Consider the following 16,850-nt stretch of genomic DNA (forward strand, 5'->3'; position numbering starts at 1 on the left):
TTAACTGCACTGCAGTACTTTAATCATTCATCCTAATTAAAAGCTATTTATCTTTTCCCATCGACTTTCACCATTGTGTTTTTCAACAATTAACCTGTGTAATCACACTGAGCATCTGTTATTGCAGTAGAAATCCGTCCCCGTAACCATTGTAGATTAGTTTATGTGGGAGATACTCAAAGCAGTTAAAAATCTATTGTCCTGTGTCCACCTCAGGTTCACCGTCAGGGCCAAATTATTGATGAATGTTAGACCTTTAATGTGTATAATTTTATTGTGGTGTAGCTGAATGGTGGTTCCGTCACGTAGAGTGTTACATGGTGCTCCGACGTAAAGAGATCATCACCAATATAAACTCACCCGTATGACTTTTTGTAGACTGAAGTAAAGCAAGTGAAGTGTTTCGGTTTTGGTATTCCAGTATATCCTGCAATTCGTAATATAATAATACAACACAAATTCTCCATCACACTTCTGCGAATAGTCCGGAAGTTCAATGAGTACAATGCTCGCACTTCATTCAGTTTTCTGTAAGTATACAAAAAATAAAAAGGGAATAGGGTTGTCAGTTGAAGTTAATGAGGAGAAAATTCAAAAAAATGAAACATCTGGTGCTGTGTGGTACTACATATGCTTTCTTAAGCAGTGCAACGTGCACGCCGGTCGAAGTGGCCGTGCGGTTAAAGGCGCTGCAGTCTGGAACCGCAAGACCGCTACCGTCGCAGGTTCGAATCCTGCCTCGGGCATGGATGTTTGTGATGTCCTTAGGTTAGTTAGGTTTAACTAGTTCTAAATTCTAGGGGACTAATGACCTCAGCAGTTGAGTCCCATAGTGCTCAGAGCCATTTGAACCATTTTGCAACGTGCACGACAGAAGTATTCAACAGGGAAAAATAAGTGTTGTCCATCCGCCGATGATCTAGTTATCAGAGATGGAGCACACGTTCGCATTGCGAAGGAATAAAGCACGCTACTAGCCGTGTTGCTTTACGTAATTCAGGAAAAGTACTGCACGCCTAAGCTTCGATGATTAGCAAAGTTCTCAAGCAGTTCGCGAGTGAAAGACGTGCTATACAGCTCTTTTATCCCTAAACTCGTTGATTACGATATTTATGATGAGAATGAGCGCCACAGTACAAATTCGTCTTGTGTAACGCCCTTAAGCGAATTTTTGTTTTTGCTGTAATGAAACAATATTACTCATGAGTGAATGCTTCTGACCATTCTGCAAAGTATAAGAAAGGCACCGTTATTGAACTTACTTCATTGTAACGCCACAAAAGATATCTCCAGCCGCATAAGTATTTTCTTTGTTGTGAGAATAAACAAAAGGGAAACGTAAATGGAAATAATGATGGTACGTTTATCGTTGCATCAAATTCTAAAAGCAAGCTGATTAACGACATGTACTTCCAATGCATTATCAGAATTGGATACCTCAATTAACGGGATTGTAATTTTCTGTAGCAGGCTCTTCACTCCGACAGTTTCAGTAGTGAATGACGGCTCCTTGTCAGTAGTGACTGACGGTTCCTAACGCTGTTTACTCAGCTTTTGAGCCTCGCAAGAGATAATGTAGCTACAGTATATACATACAGGAGCTATAGTCATCAGGAACTTAAATATTTGGGCACTGCAGAGTACATCTGTGCCCGTAAAAATAAGAGTTTGACCTTAGCTAAAATCCCTGATGATGGTAGACAACTTATTCGGCGCCGTGAAACCACTATACTACTTGAGCAGGATATTTGGTCTGGCTCCATTTTCTTTCAATCCTAAAACCAGTAAGTTCACCTGTGCTCTGTATGACAGAATTTATCCTCTTGTACTGGTAACAGCTGCATTTGTACTGGGCGTTCTAGCCACAACAGAACGAGACGAGGCTACGCATTTCATACCAACTGTCGACTTGAACGATATGATTGAGATAGTAATGGTTACGTCATCTGGCACACTGATTCTGCTCAAATGGTTTCTTTCCAACTACAAGATTGTTAAAGATATTCTAAATAAGATAATCGAAATCGACGAAGTTCTCCTGACTGATTCCGTAGCGGAGTTCAGGAAAATATTCAGGATTCTTATGGTAGAAATAGCAGTGCTGGTTCCTGCGCTTCTGTTCCTCTTCGTGTGTGATTCCTGGACGTGGAAGGAGTCCATGAAGATCTTCGACCTATGCTACTTTGCTGCGCCGTATCCCTATTACGCTGTGGTCGTAATGTCAGAAACGCAGTTCTTCAACCTGGTGCTGCTGCTGAAGTGTCGCTATGCACGAGTGAACCAAAGGCTGAGATCGGTGTGGCAGAGAGCAGAGTCAGCTTCATTCCTAAAGCGGTCAACACCTTGGACGGACATGGTAGCAACCACCGACGACGGCCGCCCTAGCAGGAGACTCTTTATTGATACAGTGATGCGGCAAGCCAAGGTGAGTCTGGTATATTTCCAGCCATGCTGTGATAAAGTCCTGAGTTCAAACCTGTCTGCCGGGTGTCCCAGAAATGCTGCAACAGAATTAAGGGGGTTGTAGATGGTGTCTTGAGGAACAAATCAGGGATAGAACTCGTGTCTGGAAACGTCATCCAATGATGCTAGAGGGCGCCCATATTACAGGAGCCACCGCCAGCCATTAGGCCACCCCTCTTGCAGAAAATGTGAGTCTTTACACTAACTGGCAACAGGGGAAACTTTCTGCAATGTTGTTATTCAGTGATGATGACTGATTGCCACGATGGCCAATGAAGAAGATGGAGCTGTCTACTGCCTAGAAAGGCCTTGTCTCTTATGAATCTGATCTTCGTTGCCTCAGTGGAGGACAGTTTTGGGCAAGGGTTTCCTTCTACAGTTTATTTCTCTCCTGGAACCCCCTACAATAATGAATGTTTTTCGGTATTCAGGAGAAAAATAGATTGCAGATGGGAAATTGTCTCCAGAACCGTCACCCACCGGCGCATTCATAGGAGACAAGCCTTTCTAGGCACCAGGTAGATCCATCTTCTCCACTGGCGATCAGTCGCGTTCACTGAATAACAAACAATATTGCAAGACCTTCCGCATACGGTCCGCCGTCATGCAGTCACATTTGCCGCAAATTCGTGGCCTCGTGGCAAGGGACACATATAACTTCGCCGCACTGCAGCGACATTGCATGACCTTTCCGGAGAAAGGTTTTTGTCCTCCATTTATTCCTGAAGACACCCTCTTCTAACCCTTGGAGTTCGTGGCAAGATTTCTTGGATATCCTGCATACACCAAATTGAAGCTCGTTGTTTACAGAAACCTCGTTGTAAGGCTACCTTGAAGCTGGTCTTCTCGCTAGTTTATCCAGCGCTAGTGGGAGAGTATTTGCCTCTGCATATCCAACTACATGAAACTGTTAATTGTAGCCAATTCATTACCATTTGACCTCTCTTTGACTATTCCTTAACGCCTTAGCATGTGCCCTGGGAAGCTCTCCCTTCTTTTATCTAGTTTCTGCCATAATTTTTCTCTCCCCTCAGTGAGGTTCAGTACCCCTTCCTTTCATAGCCAGTCTACACAAATGATCTTCACCTGTGTACATTACTCCATCGTTCCTAAAGCTTCTGTTCTCTTGCTGCCTGCACTATATACTATCAATTTCTTTTCAAGGCAAAGCATTTCCTAAAACTTAACATATTTGCGTATTTCGTTAAAGCTTTTCCTGCTATTTCCAGTCTGCATTTTACATTGTATTTACTACTACCATCGTTAGGCCCTCTGTTGCCTCGATAGAAAACTGGCTCTGCAATCTTTTGTCCCTTTTCCTAACTGCTTCCTCCTGCAACACTTACTTCAATTAGGACGCTTAACGGCAAGGAATCGCACTGTTTCCAGTTCTGACATGAAACTATTAAAATTTAGTGTTTTCATATTGTCGATAGCTGTTTCATGTGATCAAGTACTTTAACTTGGGAAAGCAAAATAGCAATAGACATACTGTAGAAACGTGTTTCCTACTAATAGTGATCTCTAATCACTTCTTACTGACAAATGTGTCACTTTGGTGCGGAATGTCGACATAAAGTATTCTGGGTGTGGTACCGCGTCATAATGTATAAAACTACTGCTGCTGGAGAAAAACCAACGTTTCGGCCACGGCGGTAGCGGCCTTCTTCTGGGTCTACAGGTGCGTTCTAGCTATGCAGTGTCCCTTATACTTTGTTGTTTCTGTCTGTTCAACGCACTTGCCATTACGTCATAATTTTAAAAAGATAGTTCCATTGGTCACCTAAGAAAGAAAGAGAATGAACTTCATTTTAGTAGGCTGTTGCGGTGGAGGGAGAACGTAACCTCTGTTGTCTACCGGCTCTTGTGTTATGTGCCATGATTGGTGGTCACTGTCGAATGAGAAGTTGGATCCTCTGTACGAAATGCTGGACGTCGGCCGCGCACCGGCGGATACTCGCCGGTAGTGCTCGTGCCTCATGTTGACAGTGCGGTCTGCTGGGTTCTGGTTGCTGGCAGCCAAGATGAGGCACGCCTATTTACGTTATTAGATTGTTTAAGTATTTCGATGGCGTCTCTGATTTTGCGTTTCGTCATAACCGGTTGCTTTACCAACACACAGGCTTCGCTGAATTTTATTTCTTTTCCGCAGTCTTACCGATGTTCTGTCACTGCAGATTTGTTGTGTTGCGATAGACGAATATAACGTTCGTTTTCCCGAATGCGCGTTGCTATTGGCCTTCCAGTCTCCCCGATATATGCCTCGCCACATTCGAATTCCACCTTGTCCACGCCTGCAGTGTCTAATGCATCCACCTTGTCCTTGGTGGAGCCTAGCACGCTATGGATCCTGCGACCACTATAGAAGACAGGCTGCACCCCAACCAGGGGAAAGGTCTTTGCTTATTCGATCAATAATACTTTTTCACATAAGGTAAGCGCACTGTTGGCTGCAGTTTGTCTATTTATTGCTTATCTTTCTTGCTTGTGTTCGTCGACAAGGCTGTGTGAATCGAATTATGGCTGTAGCCATTGGGTAGAAACATGGTGTGTAGCCTTTTAAGCTTAGGTGCTATGCTTTCAGCAAAGAACGAATGACCGAGTTCTTCTGGGCTGGGTGGTGGCAGTGAAACTTCCCCTTTAGAAAAATTTATACACGACTGTGCTTAAACTGACACACAATATCTTGTTAGCGCAACGCAATCTGACTTTCGATAATCCCTACAAAAGAATGGGCCCTGACTAACATTAAACTATACCTTTCACAAATCACTTACCTCACAAAAATCTTCGCTACTCAAGCTACTGCAATACAGCGAGCGCCACTACTGCCAGCTAAATAAAAGATTCAATGTACTGAAGGCACTAACTACTGATAGGCATAGTTAGCAAATGAAAGATTTTAACAGAGAACAAACAATGTATTTACCTTAATAGTCATAATACATATAGCAGTTCATGACAAATTACAAAACTCCGCCATCTCTCTCCCCACATCCACCACTGCTGGCGGCTCACCTCCAACTGAGCAACGCTACGCGCTGTTCACAGCCAGCTGCCTAACACTACAATGGCGAGTATTACAACAATGCAAAGCAGCCACAGACTGCACACAGCACAGCCAGTGATTTTCATACAGAGGTGGCGTTACCAATAAAAAAACCTAAACAGCCTACTTACATAGCCCCCATGCTCCCCACAAAAAATTTTACAAATTGGTTTGGGCAGTGGCCAATACATATTTGTTAAAATTTTTCATAATCGTAATTACAATAACAAAGAAATCAAATGCACACACTTATTGATACAATGTTGGTCAAAAGCTAAAATTTTCTCACAGTCCATAAAGACAGTCCTGATCATTCATCACATTGTAGTGTTTTTCTCAAAGTCTGAGCAGTAAAAGAAAATTCACACGGAAGTAGTGGATTTCCATGCAGCCTTGAAGAAGTAGCGTTGTCCTTCCAACGGAAAGACAGTGCTGACTCTTGACATGCTGACAGGTAATGGGCCACAACAGAGCAAACCCACAGCGGAGTCAGTCGAAGTTTTGAAGAGTATTGGTGGGTAGGTCATCACAGAGCAGACCCACTGTAGTCCTGGTAGAGATTACGGTATTGGTGGGCCACCAGAGGTGCAGACCCACTGCAGTCCTTGTAGAAATAATGGTATTGATGGATCATCAAAGATGCAGACCCACTGTAGTCCTTGTAGAGATGGCCAGCAGCCATCCGTTGTGACTGTGCGGGTGCACAATCACCATTGAAGAGTCTTGCGGATAATATAGCAAGTCCATAACCACCACTTGTGCACTCACAAAGTTTTTGGAATTGCCCTTAGAACCAGCAATGCTGTTATCCAGTCCCTTGCTGAATTATTAACACACGTGCAAACACTAACAGTCCCTACTTCTCACATATTGTCCATATACTATGACCAACAGAAACGTGTGCAGTGAAATGATACTTAATTTGAAGAACTGGTGTCAATTAGAATATTATAACATAAGAATACAATTACAAAGGTACAAAATACATTATTAAAGAACATAACAATACAGATAACATTTGTAGTAATAGGGGCTTTACAAAAGAATAGAAATAAACATATACATCAGTGTTACAGGAATTATGACATAAGTAAACACATAAAGATCAGAAGAACTTTTGAAACATCACCTTCACATATGAGCAACAAACCAGAATAAATAATGTCTAAACATCTTTACAAAGTAAATAACATAGTATTAGAAATATTCTACAACTTAGGTCTTATCAGATAAACAACTAAAGACAGGAAGTACACAAATACACAAGGGTACACAAACACATAGCATAATAATACAAAAGGAAAGGACAGGGTTTGTTTTACTGCAGTATTTTGCAAACAAAACTTTCTTTACTTCTCGGAGATCTCCCTTCATTCATCATTATTCCCAAAAAGTCCTATTTATACCTCTTTTCTGTATTCTAACCATATTTCTTTCAAAATAATTATGGCTCATTGTACAATACTCATTTTGGCCTAAATCGTTTTCATATAACTTTCAATGCATTCTTTCCCTATTTCCATAGTTAGGTTCTTATATAGTCTACCCCTCTTAAGCTAACTTAAATCTACTGAGCTCAGATGCTAAACTAAGGGACGAGGCAATGCAGCAGCACAAAACAATTAACACAAACAGCAATGATCAAAAAGACAAATGGAGAAGCAAGCAGCATAAATTACAACTAATATAAGGCAATGAGCAGCAAACAAGAAAAATAAATCAGTAGTAAAACTGGCTTAGAAGAGTAACACAAATTAAAATTCAGTAGCACTATTCCTGGCAAACAGCATAACTTATACCTAAACATGACAAAGTTCAAGCAGAAAAAGTATTACACTAAAAATGGCCATGTCTTATACCTATGTCACATCTTAACACTAGAGTGATGCATCACGAGAACTTACACTAGCAGATAAGTTACCAAATCGTAAAGAAATTATTTATGCAAGTCCTGTGAAGGGAAATGTCTATTTATGTGCCCTCGTTTTCTTGGAAGTAGATCACAAAACTATTATTTACTGGATCTGTAGACAGAAAATATTTATATTAGTACATCTATAAAATTTTATTTTAACCAATGCTGCAGTGCAGCTAGAAACTAGATATTAAACAAAATGAGTAAACACATACATAAAGCAAGCCATATGGCATTTCTCTCAATTAGCAAGACAGTAGCCGTGAAATGTTTCTCATCGTTTCATTAGGCATTTTAGGAAATATCATAAATTAAGAGTTCCACAGTGTAATCATATGTTTTCAAGTTCGACCGTGTCGTTTTTGCGATGCTTTCTACAAAGGAACGTCAATAGCGAGGATAATGGCCTCCCTTTTTTTTTTCTACCTGTGCCACTGAAAAGGGCTCGCAATAATGGCTTTTTCTCCAGGCGTCTGACACAGCTGGGTGCCCGCGGCGCATTACATGCAGGTGGTCACTTAACTTTCGTACGGAAATATTTACAACAGCAGTTTCCGATACAGTGACAGTCTCATATAAAAATATTTCACAGGTCAAGAATTTGCATTACAAATCTGTAGAAACAAAATCCTATTGATATAACAGAGTCCAAAAAAATTTTCGTCGGCATTGTGATACATTCACGCATTTACACACATTTCATAACTCTTAAAGTACGATTCTTGGTTTCCAACATCCTTTTCCACACTCATTATTCCTTACCTTATTCGTCGACACTTCTACAATATTTCATCGTAACAGATATGTAGCATAATCAAATAACTCATATAGCATCAGCTTACTGATCATAAACATACCGCAACAGCATAATACACATCATCATCGTAATAATAACATCATAAACCTCAGCCAAATCTCAAAATCGTCGTAGCTTCCTCCAATAGTTTCAAAACCTAAAAAAAATTCTCTGCTCATTTCAAAAGTGTCATCTACCTGAAACGTACCTTAAAAATCAGGAGCTCATACCAAATACATCATTCAAAGCTCTCATAGTATCACAATGGTTCCGAAAAAATATGAACAATTCACAAAGTACAGACAAAATACAATTTCGTAAGTGTGAAATTATCCAACTGTGTAATTACATAAACATCTGTCACTGCCGTAGTAAAAACGTTTGTCTCTCTCAGTTAAATGATCAGATAGCTGTGTAATTTGTGTGTTAGAGAAATATGGTACCGATGTGTAAAGTTGTATAAGCAAATACCATATTAGCTAGGGCTCCTTGTGCTTGCCAAACACATGGTACACAAAGTAAACGTGTACCCCCCTGAGGATTAATGTAATTATACCCTCAGGTGTTACAGATTACAGCAATGGAATGAAATGTATCACGGAAAACCTTTGTATCATTGTTCTTCAAATACCTTAAAAAAATAGATGTTGTAAGTACAAAATTAATCACTCAAATACGTGTACTGTAGCGCTAAACTGTGCATCTTGTTGTAAGATAATCTCTGTGGAAGTGTCGTAGTTGTTGTCCTCCGAAAGCTAAGTTCTGCAGAAGTCAATGTACTTACCTCATGATAAACAAAAGTGAAATGCTTTGCGTATAGATATCTTAGTTATTACGCTTATTGCCATGATGTAACGTATTGTTGTGCCACGAAAAACGCTGTCTCATTGTTGCTATACCACAAAAGTTACTACTAAAACATGTTTTTCTTTCCAGAAGAATTCAGAAAACTGTGCAGATATAAAACAGATACACCGCAAAAGCAACATTGTAAATTGTCACTCATTAGTAGCGTCGTGTTAAAATCGTGTAGCTATCACATAAACTAACCACTGTGTCATCTAGTATCTCTCAGAAAGCACTTTAAATTCAGAATGTATTTTCAAATAAACCAAAATGTTGCATTAAAATCTCATTAGCAGTACTAGTATATGTTCTAAGTATGTGAGCCTTATAGTCGTTACGTAATCGTGCGACAAACAAGCAAGAATGCACACACACAATAACACTGTGTCGTCTGTTCACAATAACAATGCATTCGTAATTTCTGTTTAAATAAGTTCTCTTGGTTCTTGACTGAATATTTAACTTCAAACATTGTTGCATGTTAGCAGTTTCTTAAGTCTGACAATGCATACTAGAAATGTGAAGTGAAACGTTTTATGGCAAAGACAAAGTTAAAAAGCAGATTTTCTATCAATAAACGGTTTTACATGTGAAATGTGGTGTAAACCTTTACTCTTCCTAGTGCACAGAGTTTCAACTTCAAAGCAATTGTCATGTTTTATACGTCGGTGTGGAATGCTAAATCTTTTCTCAAGGCTAGCGTCTTATGTTATTTTTCTCTGAGCCAGCCGGCGCACGCGGCTGCCTGCTGTGCGAGTCATTGTCTGTCTCTGTGTTGGCGCGCGCCGTTATTGGGATTAGGAGACCTAACTTCTACAAATTCACTCTGACGAGAAGGCCCTGCCCTGTTTAAATCCCGCCAGTTCTGATGCAATTCAGGTCTGTCGTTACGATCACATCGTCTGTCGTCATGTTGGTAGTTCCTGTAGTTTCTTTCTTGTCGGTTAAGTGGTGGAGAATTTCTCCCTGAATCGTAACTGTGCGCTGGACCGTTGCGTCTAAAGTTATTCTGTCTCCCGTAATAATAATTATTTTGGTTCCCATGTTGTCTGTTTCTCTGATTGTCTCTGTAATAGTCATTACCGCGGAGAGGTGATCTTTCCCTGTAATTATTACTACTCTGCCAACGGTTGTCATACGGGTGGTGTCTGTTTTGGTCGCGATTTACGTTATAAGAATAGCCTTGTCGTGTATTATTTCTGTCATCGCGGAATTGTGACAGATGTGACCTGTAATTGTTGTGCTCCTGTTCCCGCGTTCCCCGATTGTCAGTGTCAATTTCCAGTTCTTGTAACATTCCCTGAAAAGCCTCAATGTCTTCTTTGGAACGTCCTGCTAAAATAATATGTCGTAAATGTTCAGGTAATTTGATTAAGCAATGCGGAAGAGTTCTGAGGGGCTGTATGGGTTTGACAGGTACTGATTCTTGTGCAACATGTCTTCAAAATATTTCACAAGTCTGGAGAATTCAGATTGTTCGAAATGTTTCATCATTATGATGCCATGTTTTACTCGGTCTTGTGTGGCTTGAGACCAATATGCTGAGAGGAAGGCATGGTAAAATTCTCCTTCACTGTGGCAATCGTGAATGACCGATCGCATTCTTGCAGCTGGTTCATTCTCTAAGTAGCCACACATAAATTCTAATCTGTGTTCTAACGACCAGTTGGGAGGAAAACAATGAGAGAATTGATGGAGCCATGCTTGTGGATGAATGTCGTTGCCAGAATTCTTAAATGTTTTGAATTTACGTGTAGTAATGAACAGCTTATAGTCAAAATCATCATGTCGGCAAGTCGCACGTCGGTCATTGTTACGTCGTTTCGGCGGCTCCATCTCAAAATTCGGTGTACCTTGCCAATTTCTTTCATAATTTCCGAAGTGCCCTGTGTTGTTATTTTGTGTCTGTTCCGTATTTCTATGTCCCTCTTCCCGCACTGGAGCGCGAGTGTCCTCTGAAATATGTAATTCTTGTATTACTTGTGCCAAATGATCTTGCACTTCCCGGATTTCTCTTTTGTACTGTGTATCGATTTGATTTTGATTTTGTTTGAATTTTCTAATTTGTTCATACTCTTCTGTGTCAGTGAAGGCTACAGGTCTTGTGTCATTCAGATCATCATCTACCTTTGTAGATAAGTTAGTGACCTGATCCGAAAGTTCGGCTACTTTCTCCGATAGTGAACACATTTCCTCAGTGTGTTTTTCTGAACCAAGTTTCAGAGTGTCCATTTGTGCTGAAATCGATTCTACTGTGTCCTTCAAGTTTTCCTGAGTTTTTGCAAGTTGCGTAACCGAATCGGTAGATGCAACTGAGTCAAATTTAGCTTGCAAGGTCTCATGATTTTCATGAACAGTAGTTTGCACTTCTTTTATGGCTGCTTCGTGATTCTCTAGTGCATTTTCATGACGCGAAAAAATAGGTTGGAAATGCTCACAAATTTGTGTTTTTACGTCATTACAGACTTTTTGACATTTCGATTCAATGTGATGTAACTCAGTAGTTAAATCCTCACGTGTTTGTTCAAGAGTTTGCTCCAATGAGTCTAACTTTTGAAGATTTTTTTCCATTGCGTCTAACTTTTTAAGATTTTGTTCCATTGTGTCTAACTTTTGAAGATTTTGTCCCATTTGTTGCATTAATTGCAATAATAATGTATTAGTGTCTGGAATCTGTTTCTCTATGCTTTTTTGCAGTGCATTTTCACCGGCAACATTCACATTTTGACAAGCAGAAAATGTGTCTTGACTCATTTGAGAAAACGGTGAGGACCCAAAACCTGAGTCTACAGTATTTGCGAGATCGTGTCGTGTCATTTCGGCTTCCTGAGGCGAGCTATTGCCGACCGATCGATCGATAATGCTTCCCTGTTCACTACTTGTTTCATTGTCTACGCCATTATTTGACGCCCGCTCCATTTCCCTATGCACAGTTACCAAATTACTACTTTGAATGTCTGTTAATTCATTACACAGTGGTGCTGATAAGCTACGCTCGTCGTCACTATTATTTCTCAGTTTACTTTGTAGCCTAGTGTTACGTTTTTCACACGCTATTATTGTCACAATATTTCACACGATAACACAGAAAAGCACAATTTGAAGAGCAAAAACAAGAGAACACATTAATATAGCACTGAAAATAATATCTAGTTAATTGCAGCTGCGAAATACTTGGTGCAAATCTACATGCATGCCACAACTGTTTTACTGTACAACAATGAAAAACTACAACTACAAAGGAGATTTTCTGTACAATTACGCGCTAGTAATAAACAAAAGCTACACTAATTACACAAACTACAAGAAAAAAATCAGAAGATTCCAGTGAGGTATCCTCGGCTAAGGGTCGACATATGCAACTTCCCCTTTAGAAAAATTTATACACGACTGTGCTTAAACTGACACACAATATCTTGTTAGCGCAACGCAATCTGACTTTCAATAATCCCTACAAAAGAATGGGCCCTGACTAACATTAAACTATACCTTTCACAAATCACTTACCTCACAAAAATCTTCGCTACTCAAGCTACTGCAATACAGCGAGCGCCACTACTGCCAGCTAAATAAAAGATTCAATGTACTGAAGGCACTAACTACTGATAGGCATAGTTAGCAAATGAAAGATTTTAATAGAGAACAAACAATGTATTTACCTTAATAGTCATAATATATATATAGCAGTTCATGACAAATTACAAAACTCCGCCATCTCTCTCCCCACATCCACCACTGCTGGCGGCTCACCTCCAACTGAGCAACGCTACGCGCTGTTCACAGCCAGCTGCCTAACACTACAATGGCGAGTAATACAACAACGCAAAGCAGCCACAGACTGCACACAGCACAGCCAGTGATTTTCATACAGAGGTGGCGTTACCAATAAAAAAACCTAAACAGCCTACTTACAGTAGGATTTGGCGCGCAGATACCTGTCTGTATGTAATGGCATGCGCAGTGAACAGTAACAACCAATTTTAAGGGACACTGCCGGCCGGAGTGGCCGAGTGTTTCTAGGCGCTTCAGGCTGGAACCGCGAGAGCGCTACGGTCGCAGGTTCGAATCTTGCATCGGGTATGGATGTGTGTGATGTCCTTAGGTTAGTTAGGTTTAAGTAGTTCTAAGTTCTAGGGGATTTATCACCTTAGATGTTAAGTCCCATAATGCTCAGAGCCATTTGAACCATTTTTAAGGGGCACTGCATAGCTAGGGCGCACCTGTAGACCCAGAGGTGGGCCGCCGCAACCGTCGCCGAAACGTTGGTTTTCCTCCAGCAGCAGTAGTTTTAAACATTATGACGCGATACCACACCCAGAAAACTCTATGTCGATTGACTCTGGCCGCGGATGCCCACGCAATTATTTTGTGCGGTATGTTTACTGTCACAAACAGATGGAATGGACTGCGAGAACCGCCCGGGATTAGCCGAGCGGTCTCAAGTGCTGCAGTCATGGACTGTGCGGTCGGTCCCAGCGGAGGTTCGAGTCCTCCCTCGGACATGCATGGGTGTTTGTCCTTAGGATAATTTATGTTAAGTAGTGTTTAAGCTTAGGGACTGATGACCTTAGTAGTTAAGCCCCAAAGATTTCACACATCTTTGAAGTGCGAGAATGAAACGAAATTGATAATACAATGATTTCCACAGCAACACTGAAAGGCTTCCTCAGAGAACAGTTCTTTTCTTACGATCATGTTTTCCTCGTAGTTGCTTATATACTAAAACTTTAATGTGTTATTTATTATACACTCTCCAATCGAACGTTTTTAGACACTCATTAGTGGACGTTAATAAGAGGTAGGCCACGCTTCGCTTTTATGATGGCTTGAACTCTCCTGAACATGCATTTAGTGATGTGTTTAAATGTTTTTAAGGAATAGCAGTGTATTATTCCTCAAGAGCTGAAAGCGGAGATTGGTAGTGAAGATGGACGCTAGGTGGTGATTGTGATAAGTTCCTATGGGACCAAACTGCTGAGGTCATCGGTCCCTAGACTTACACGCTGCTTAATCTAACTTAAGTAACTTACGCTAAGCACAACACACACAAACACACTCACCCATGCCGTCTGGTTTTTGTCAGTACAGCCTGGTACACAGCACTTATTTGCCATAGTGCTTCGCAGCGGCGAATACCGTAGCAACCACACCTTCAGCGGCTAAGGGCTCGACAGCAGTCCACCCGCTATAAATAGCTATCGCCACGTTGGAAATATACTTGCTGGCTGTAGGTGGACTCGAAACCTTGACGGGGGAAGCCGCGCGAACCGTGGCAAGGCGCCCCAGATCGCGAGGCTACCCCGCGAGGCGCACGCTACGGTTTGTAGCGAAGTCAAGGTGCTAATTCATCCCAGAAGTGTTACATTGGTATCAAGTATGTACTGCGCATAGGAAAAGTTACTTCAGTGATATTATTGTCCACAAATCATTTACCTCAAAGATGCTGATTTATGACAGGGTGTAATGTCATACTGATACTATCATCGTCTCCGAACTGTTGCTCTTCTGTATACAGTAAACGATACAGTAAAGTTTGTTCATATCCTCCGATTTTAGCGTTTTCTTAAGCGCATTGAGAGGGCCATATTCTCACGAAGAGAAGCAACCCCATACCGCAACATCACCTGCTCCGCACTTTACTGTTGCACTATAAATGACGGCAGGGAACATTCTCCAGGCATTCGTAAAACTCAAACCCTTCTATTGAATTATCACGGGGTATATCGTGATACATCAAAGCAAATCACTTGTTTTTAGTCACCATATTCCAGTGAAGTCGCTCTTTACATTACCTCAAGCGGTAATTAACACTGGCTACATAAATGTGTTGTTTATGAGGAACTGTTGGATCATTGTAGCCCAATCTTTTTCATTCCTTACGCACAGTCATTGAGCTAAATGAAATGTTTCGATACGCTCGCCTGCCTCTCTCAATAAGCGACTTGATTCAGCCGTGTTTGCTCCTTCGGGTTTCCACTTCAAAACCACGCCACCAGCAGATGCTCTGGAGGGAGTTAGAAGAATTCGAATGTCCCTGATGGATTTGCTACTCAGGTGACACTCAATGATTAGTGAACGTTACAAGTCACTCAGCACTCCAGACCATCCCATTCTGCTGTTACTGCTTCCCTACTAACAACGCAACACTCCCCTTTGTTAAATGTTATCTTTCACGACCGGAAACGTCGCAGTTAATAAAATGTTCCGCGCTATTATGCCATGGTCCAATGGATTTCACTTTAAAACCCGTCTTTTCGTCCCCATCTTCGGAGGACATTCTCAAGGGGGATCGTAGGTTTGCCCAATGTCCGATTCACACCCTTGTGAGCGAGCCAGGGTATGAATCGGACATCCAACAAAGCTAGGATCACACCTGAGAAAACCGTCCGAGGATGGGGACGAAACGCCGGGTTTTAAGGTCAAACCAATTCGACCATGGTATAATAGCCCAGAACATGTTATTAATTGTGTCAACTCTCCCCGCCCTCGTTTTTCCTGCCTTCCGCCCTTAGTATCATCTATTGCTAAATTCCGAATTACATAACGTTTTCCAAATACTTTAGGTCAGTCGGAATAAAGAACTCCTGTCTTGCTGTGACTAGTCGACACCTGATTCCTAGTGGAGGCTCTTCGGCGCAGAGACTAAGAAAAGTGCTCGTTCTGAATGCACCTGTGCCGACTGTGTCAACTCACGGTGGACAGAATACAGTACGATGGTCTAGCAGATCAGCATTTTGTGCGTAATTTCCGGTTTGTTTTATATTGTCGGGAAGGCCTCTCGTGACGTCCAGTGGTCAGTTCCGCATATCATAGGCGTACTCGGATACGTTTGACTAGGTACTGAATATAATATCTTTTCCTGTTCTACAATTTTTATAATAACCTCTCTTTAATCCATACATCAGCTCTCCCAGAGTAATGTAGCCACTCTTTTCATGATTCAGGGGATTTGGCGATATGGCTCTATGCAGCAAAGTTTCAAAAGTTAAAACGTAACAGAAAATTTAATTTATGTGGCTGGTAAAGTAAGCATTTAATGCATCAGAAGTAGACTTTACTTTCGTTATAGACCACTTGTACATAAAAAGCTGTTTATTCACCGTAGTTTCTAGTACGCACAATACAGCCCTGACGTTTGATCCTGAAATACTTGCAAAATAATTAGTCTTCCATTTGTCTTCAGTCTAAGCTAATATGGTGAATAAAATTGATACTGTAACTGTTTCTGCCGAAAACCACATAGTTTTCCCGTTGATAAAGTACTTTTAATACTAAAGTTATCAATTTCTTACTTACGCTTAGATTATGACGTTAACTTTAATCTACATCTACATCTACATTTATACTCCGCAGGCCACCAAACGGTGTGTGGCGGAGGGCACTTTACGTGCCACTGTCATTACCTCCCTTTTCTGTTCCATTCGGGTATGGTTCGCGGGAAGAATGACTGTCTGAAAGCCTCCGTGCGCGCTCGAATCTCTCTAATTTTACATTCGTGATCTCCTCGGGAGGTATCAGTAGGTGGAAGCAATATATTCGATACCTCATCCAAAAACGCACCCTCTCGAAACCTGGCGAGCAAGCTACACCGCGGTGCAGAGCGCCTCTCTTGCAGAGTCTGCCACTTGAGTTTGCTAAACATCTCCGTAACGCTATCACGGTTACCAAATAACCCTGTGACGAGACGCCCCGCTCTTCTTTGGATCTTCTCTATCTCCTCTGTCAACCCGATCTGGTACGGATCCCACACTGATGAGCAGTACTCAAGTATAGGTCGAACG

At 41.3% G+C, this 16,850-nt stretch overlaps 1 protein-coding gene across 1 annotated transcript in view; it reads left to right on the forward strand.

Moving 5' to 3' along the window:
* Positions 1 to 1,690: 1,690 nt before the first annotated feature.
* The window catches only part of LOC126260335 (putative gustatory receptor 28a), a 50,846-nt gene continuing 35,686 nt past the window's right edge, over positions 1,691 to 16,850 (forward strand). The window contains exon 1 of the mRNA XM_049957660.1: positions 1,691 to 2,425. Coding sequence (XP_049813617.1) covers positions 1,691 to 2,425 — 735 coding nt within the window. The remainder of the gene's footprint in view (positions 2,426 to 16,850) is intronic.

Source organism: Schistocerca nitens, chromosome 5, assembly GCF_023898315.1.
Source record: "Schistocerca nitens isolate TAMUIC-IGC-003100 chromosome 5, iqSchNite1.1, whole genome shotgun sequence".
Classification (NCBI taxonomy): domain Eukaryota; kingdom Metazoa; phylum Arthropoda; class Insecta; order Orthoptera; family Acrididae; genus Schistocerca; species Schistocerca nitens.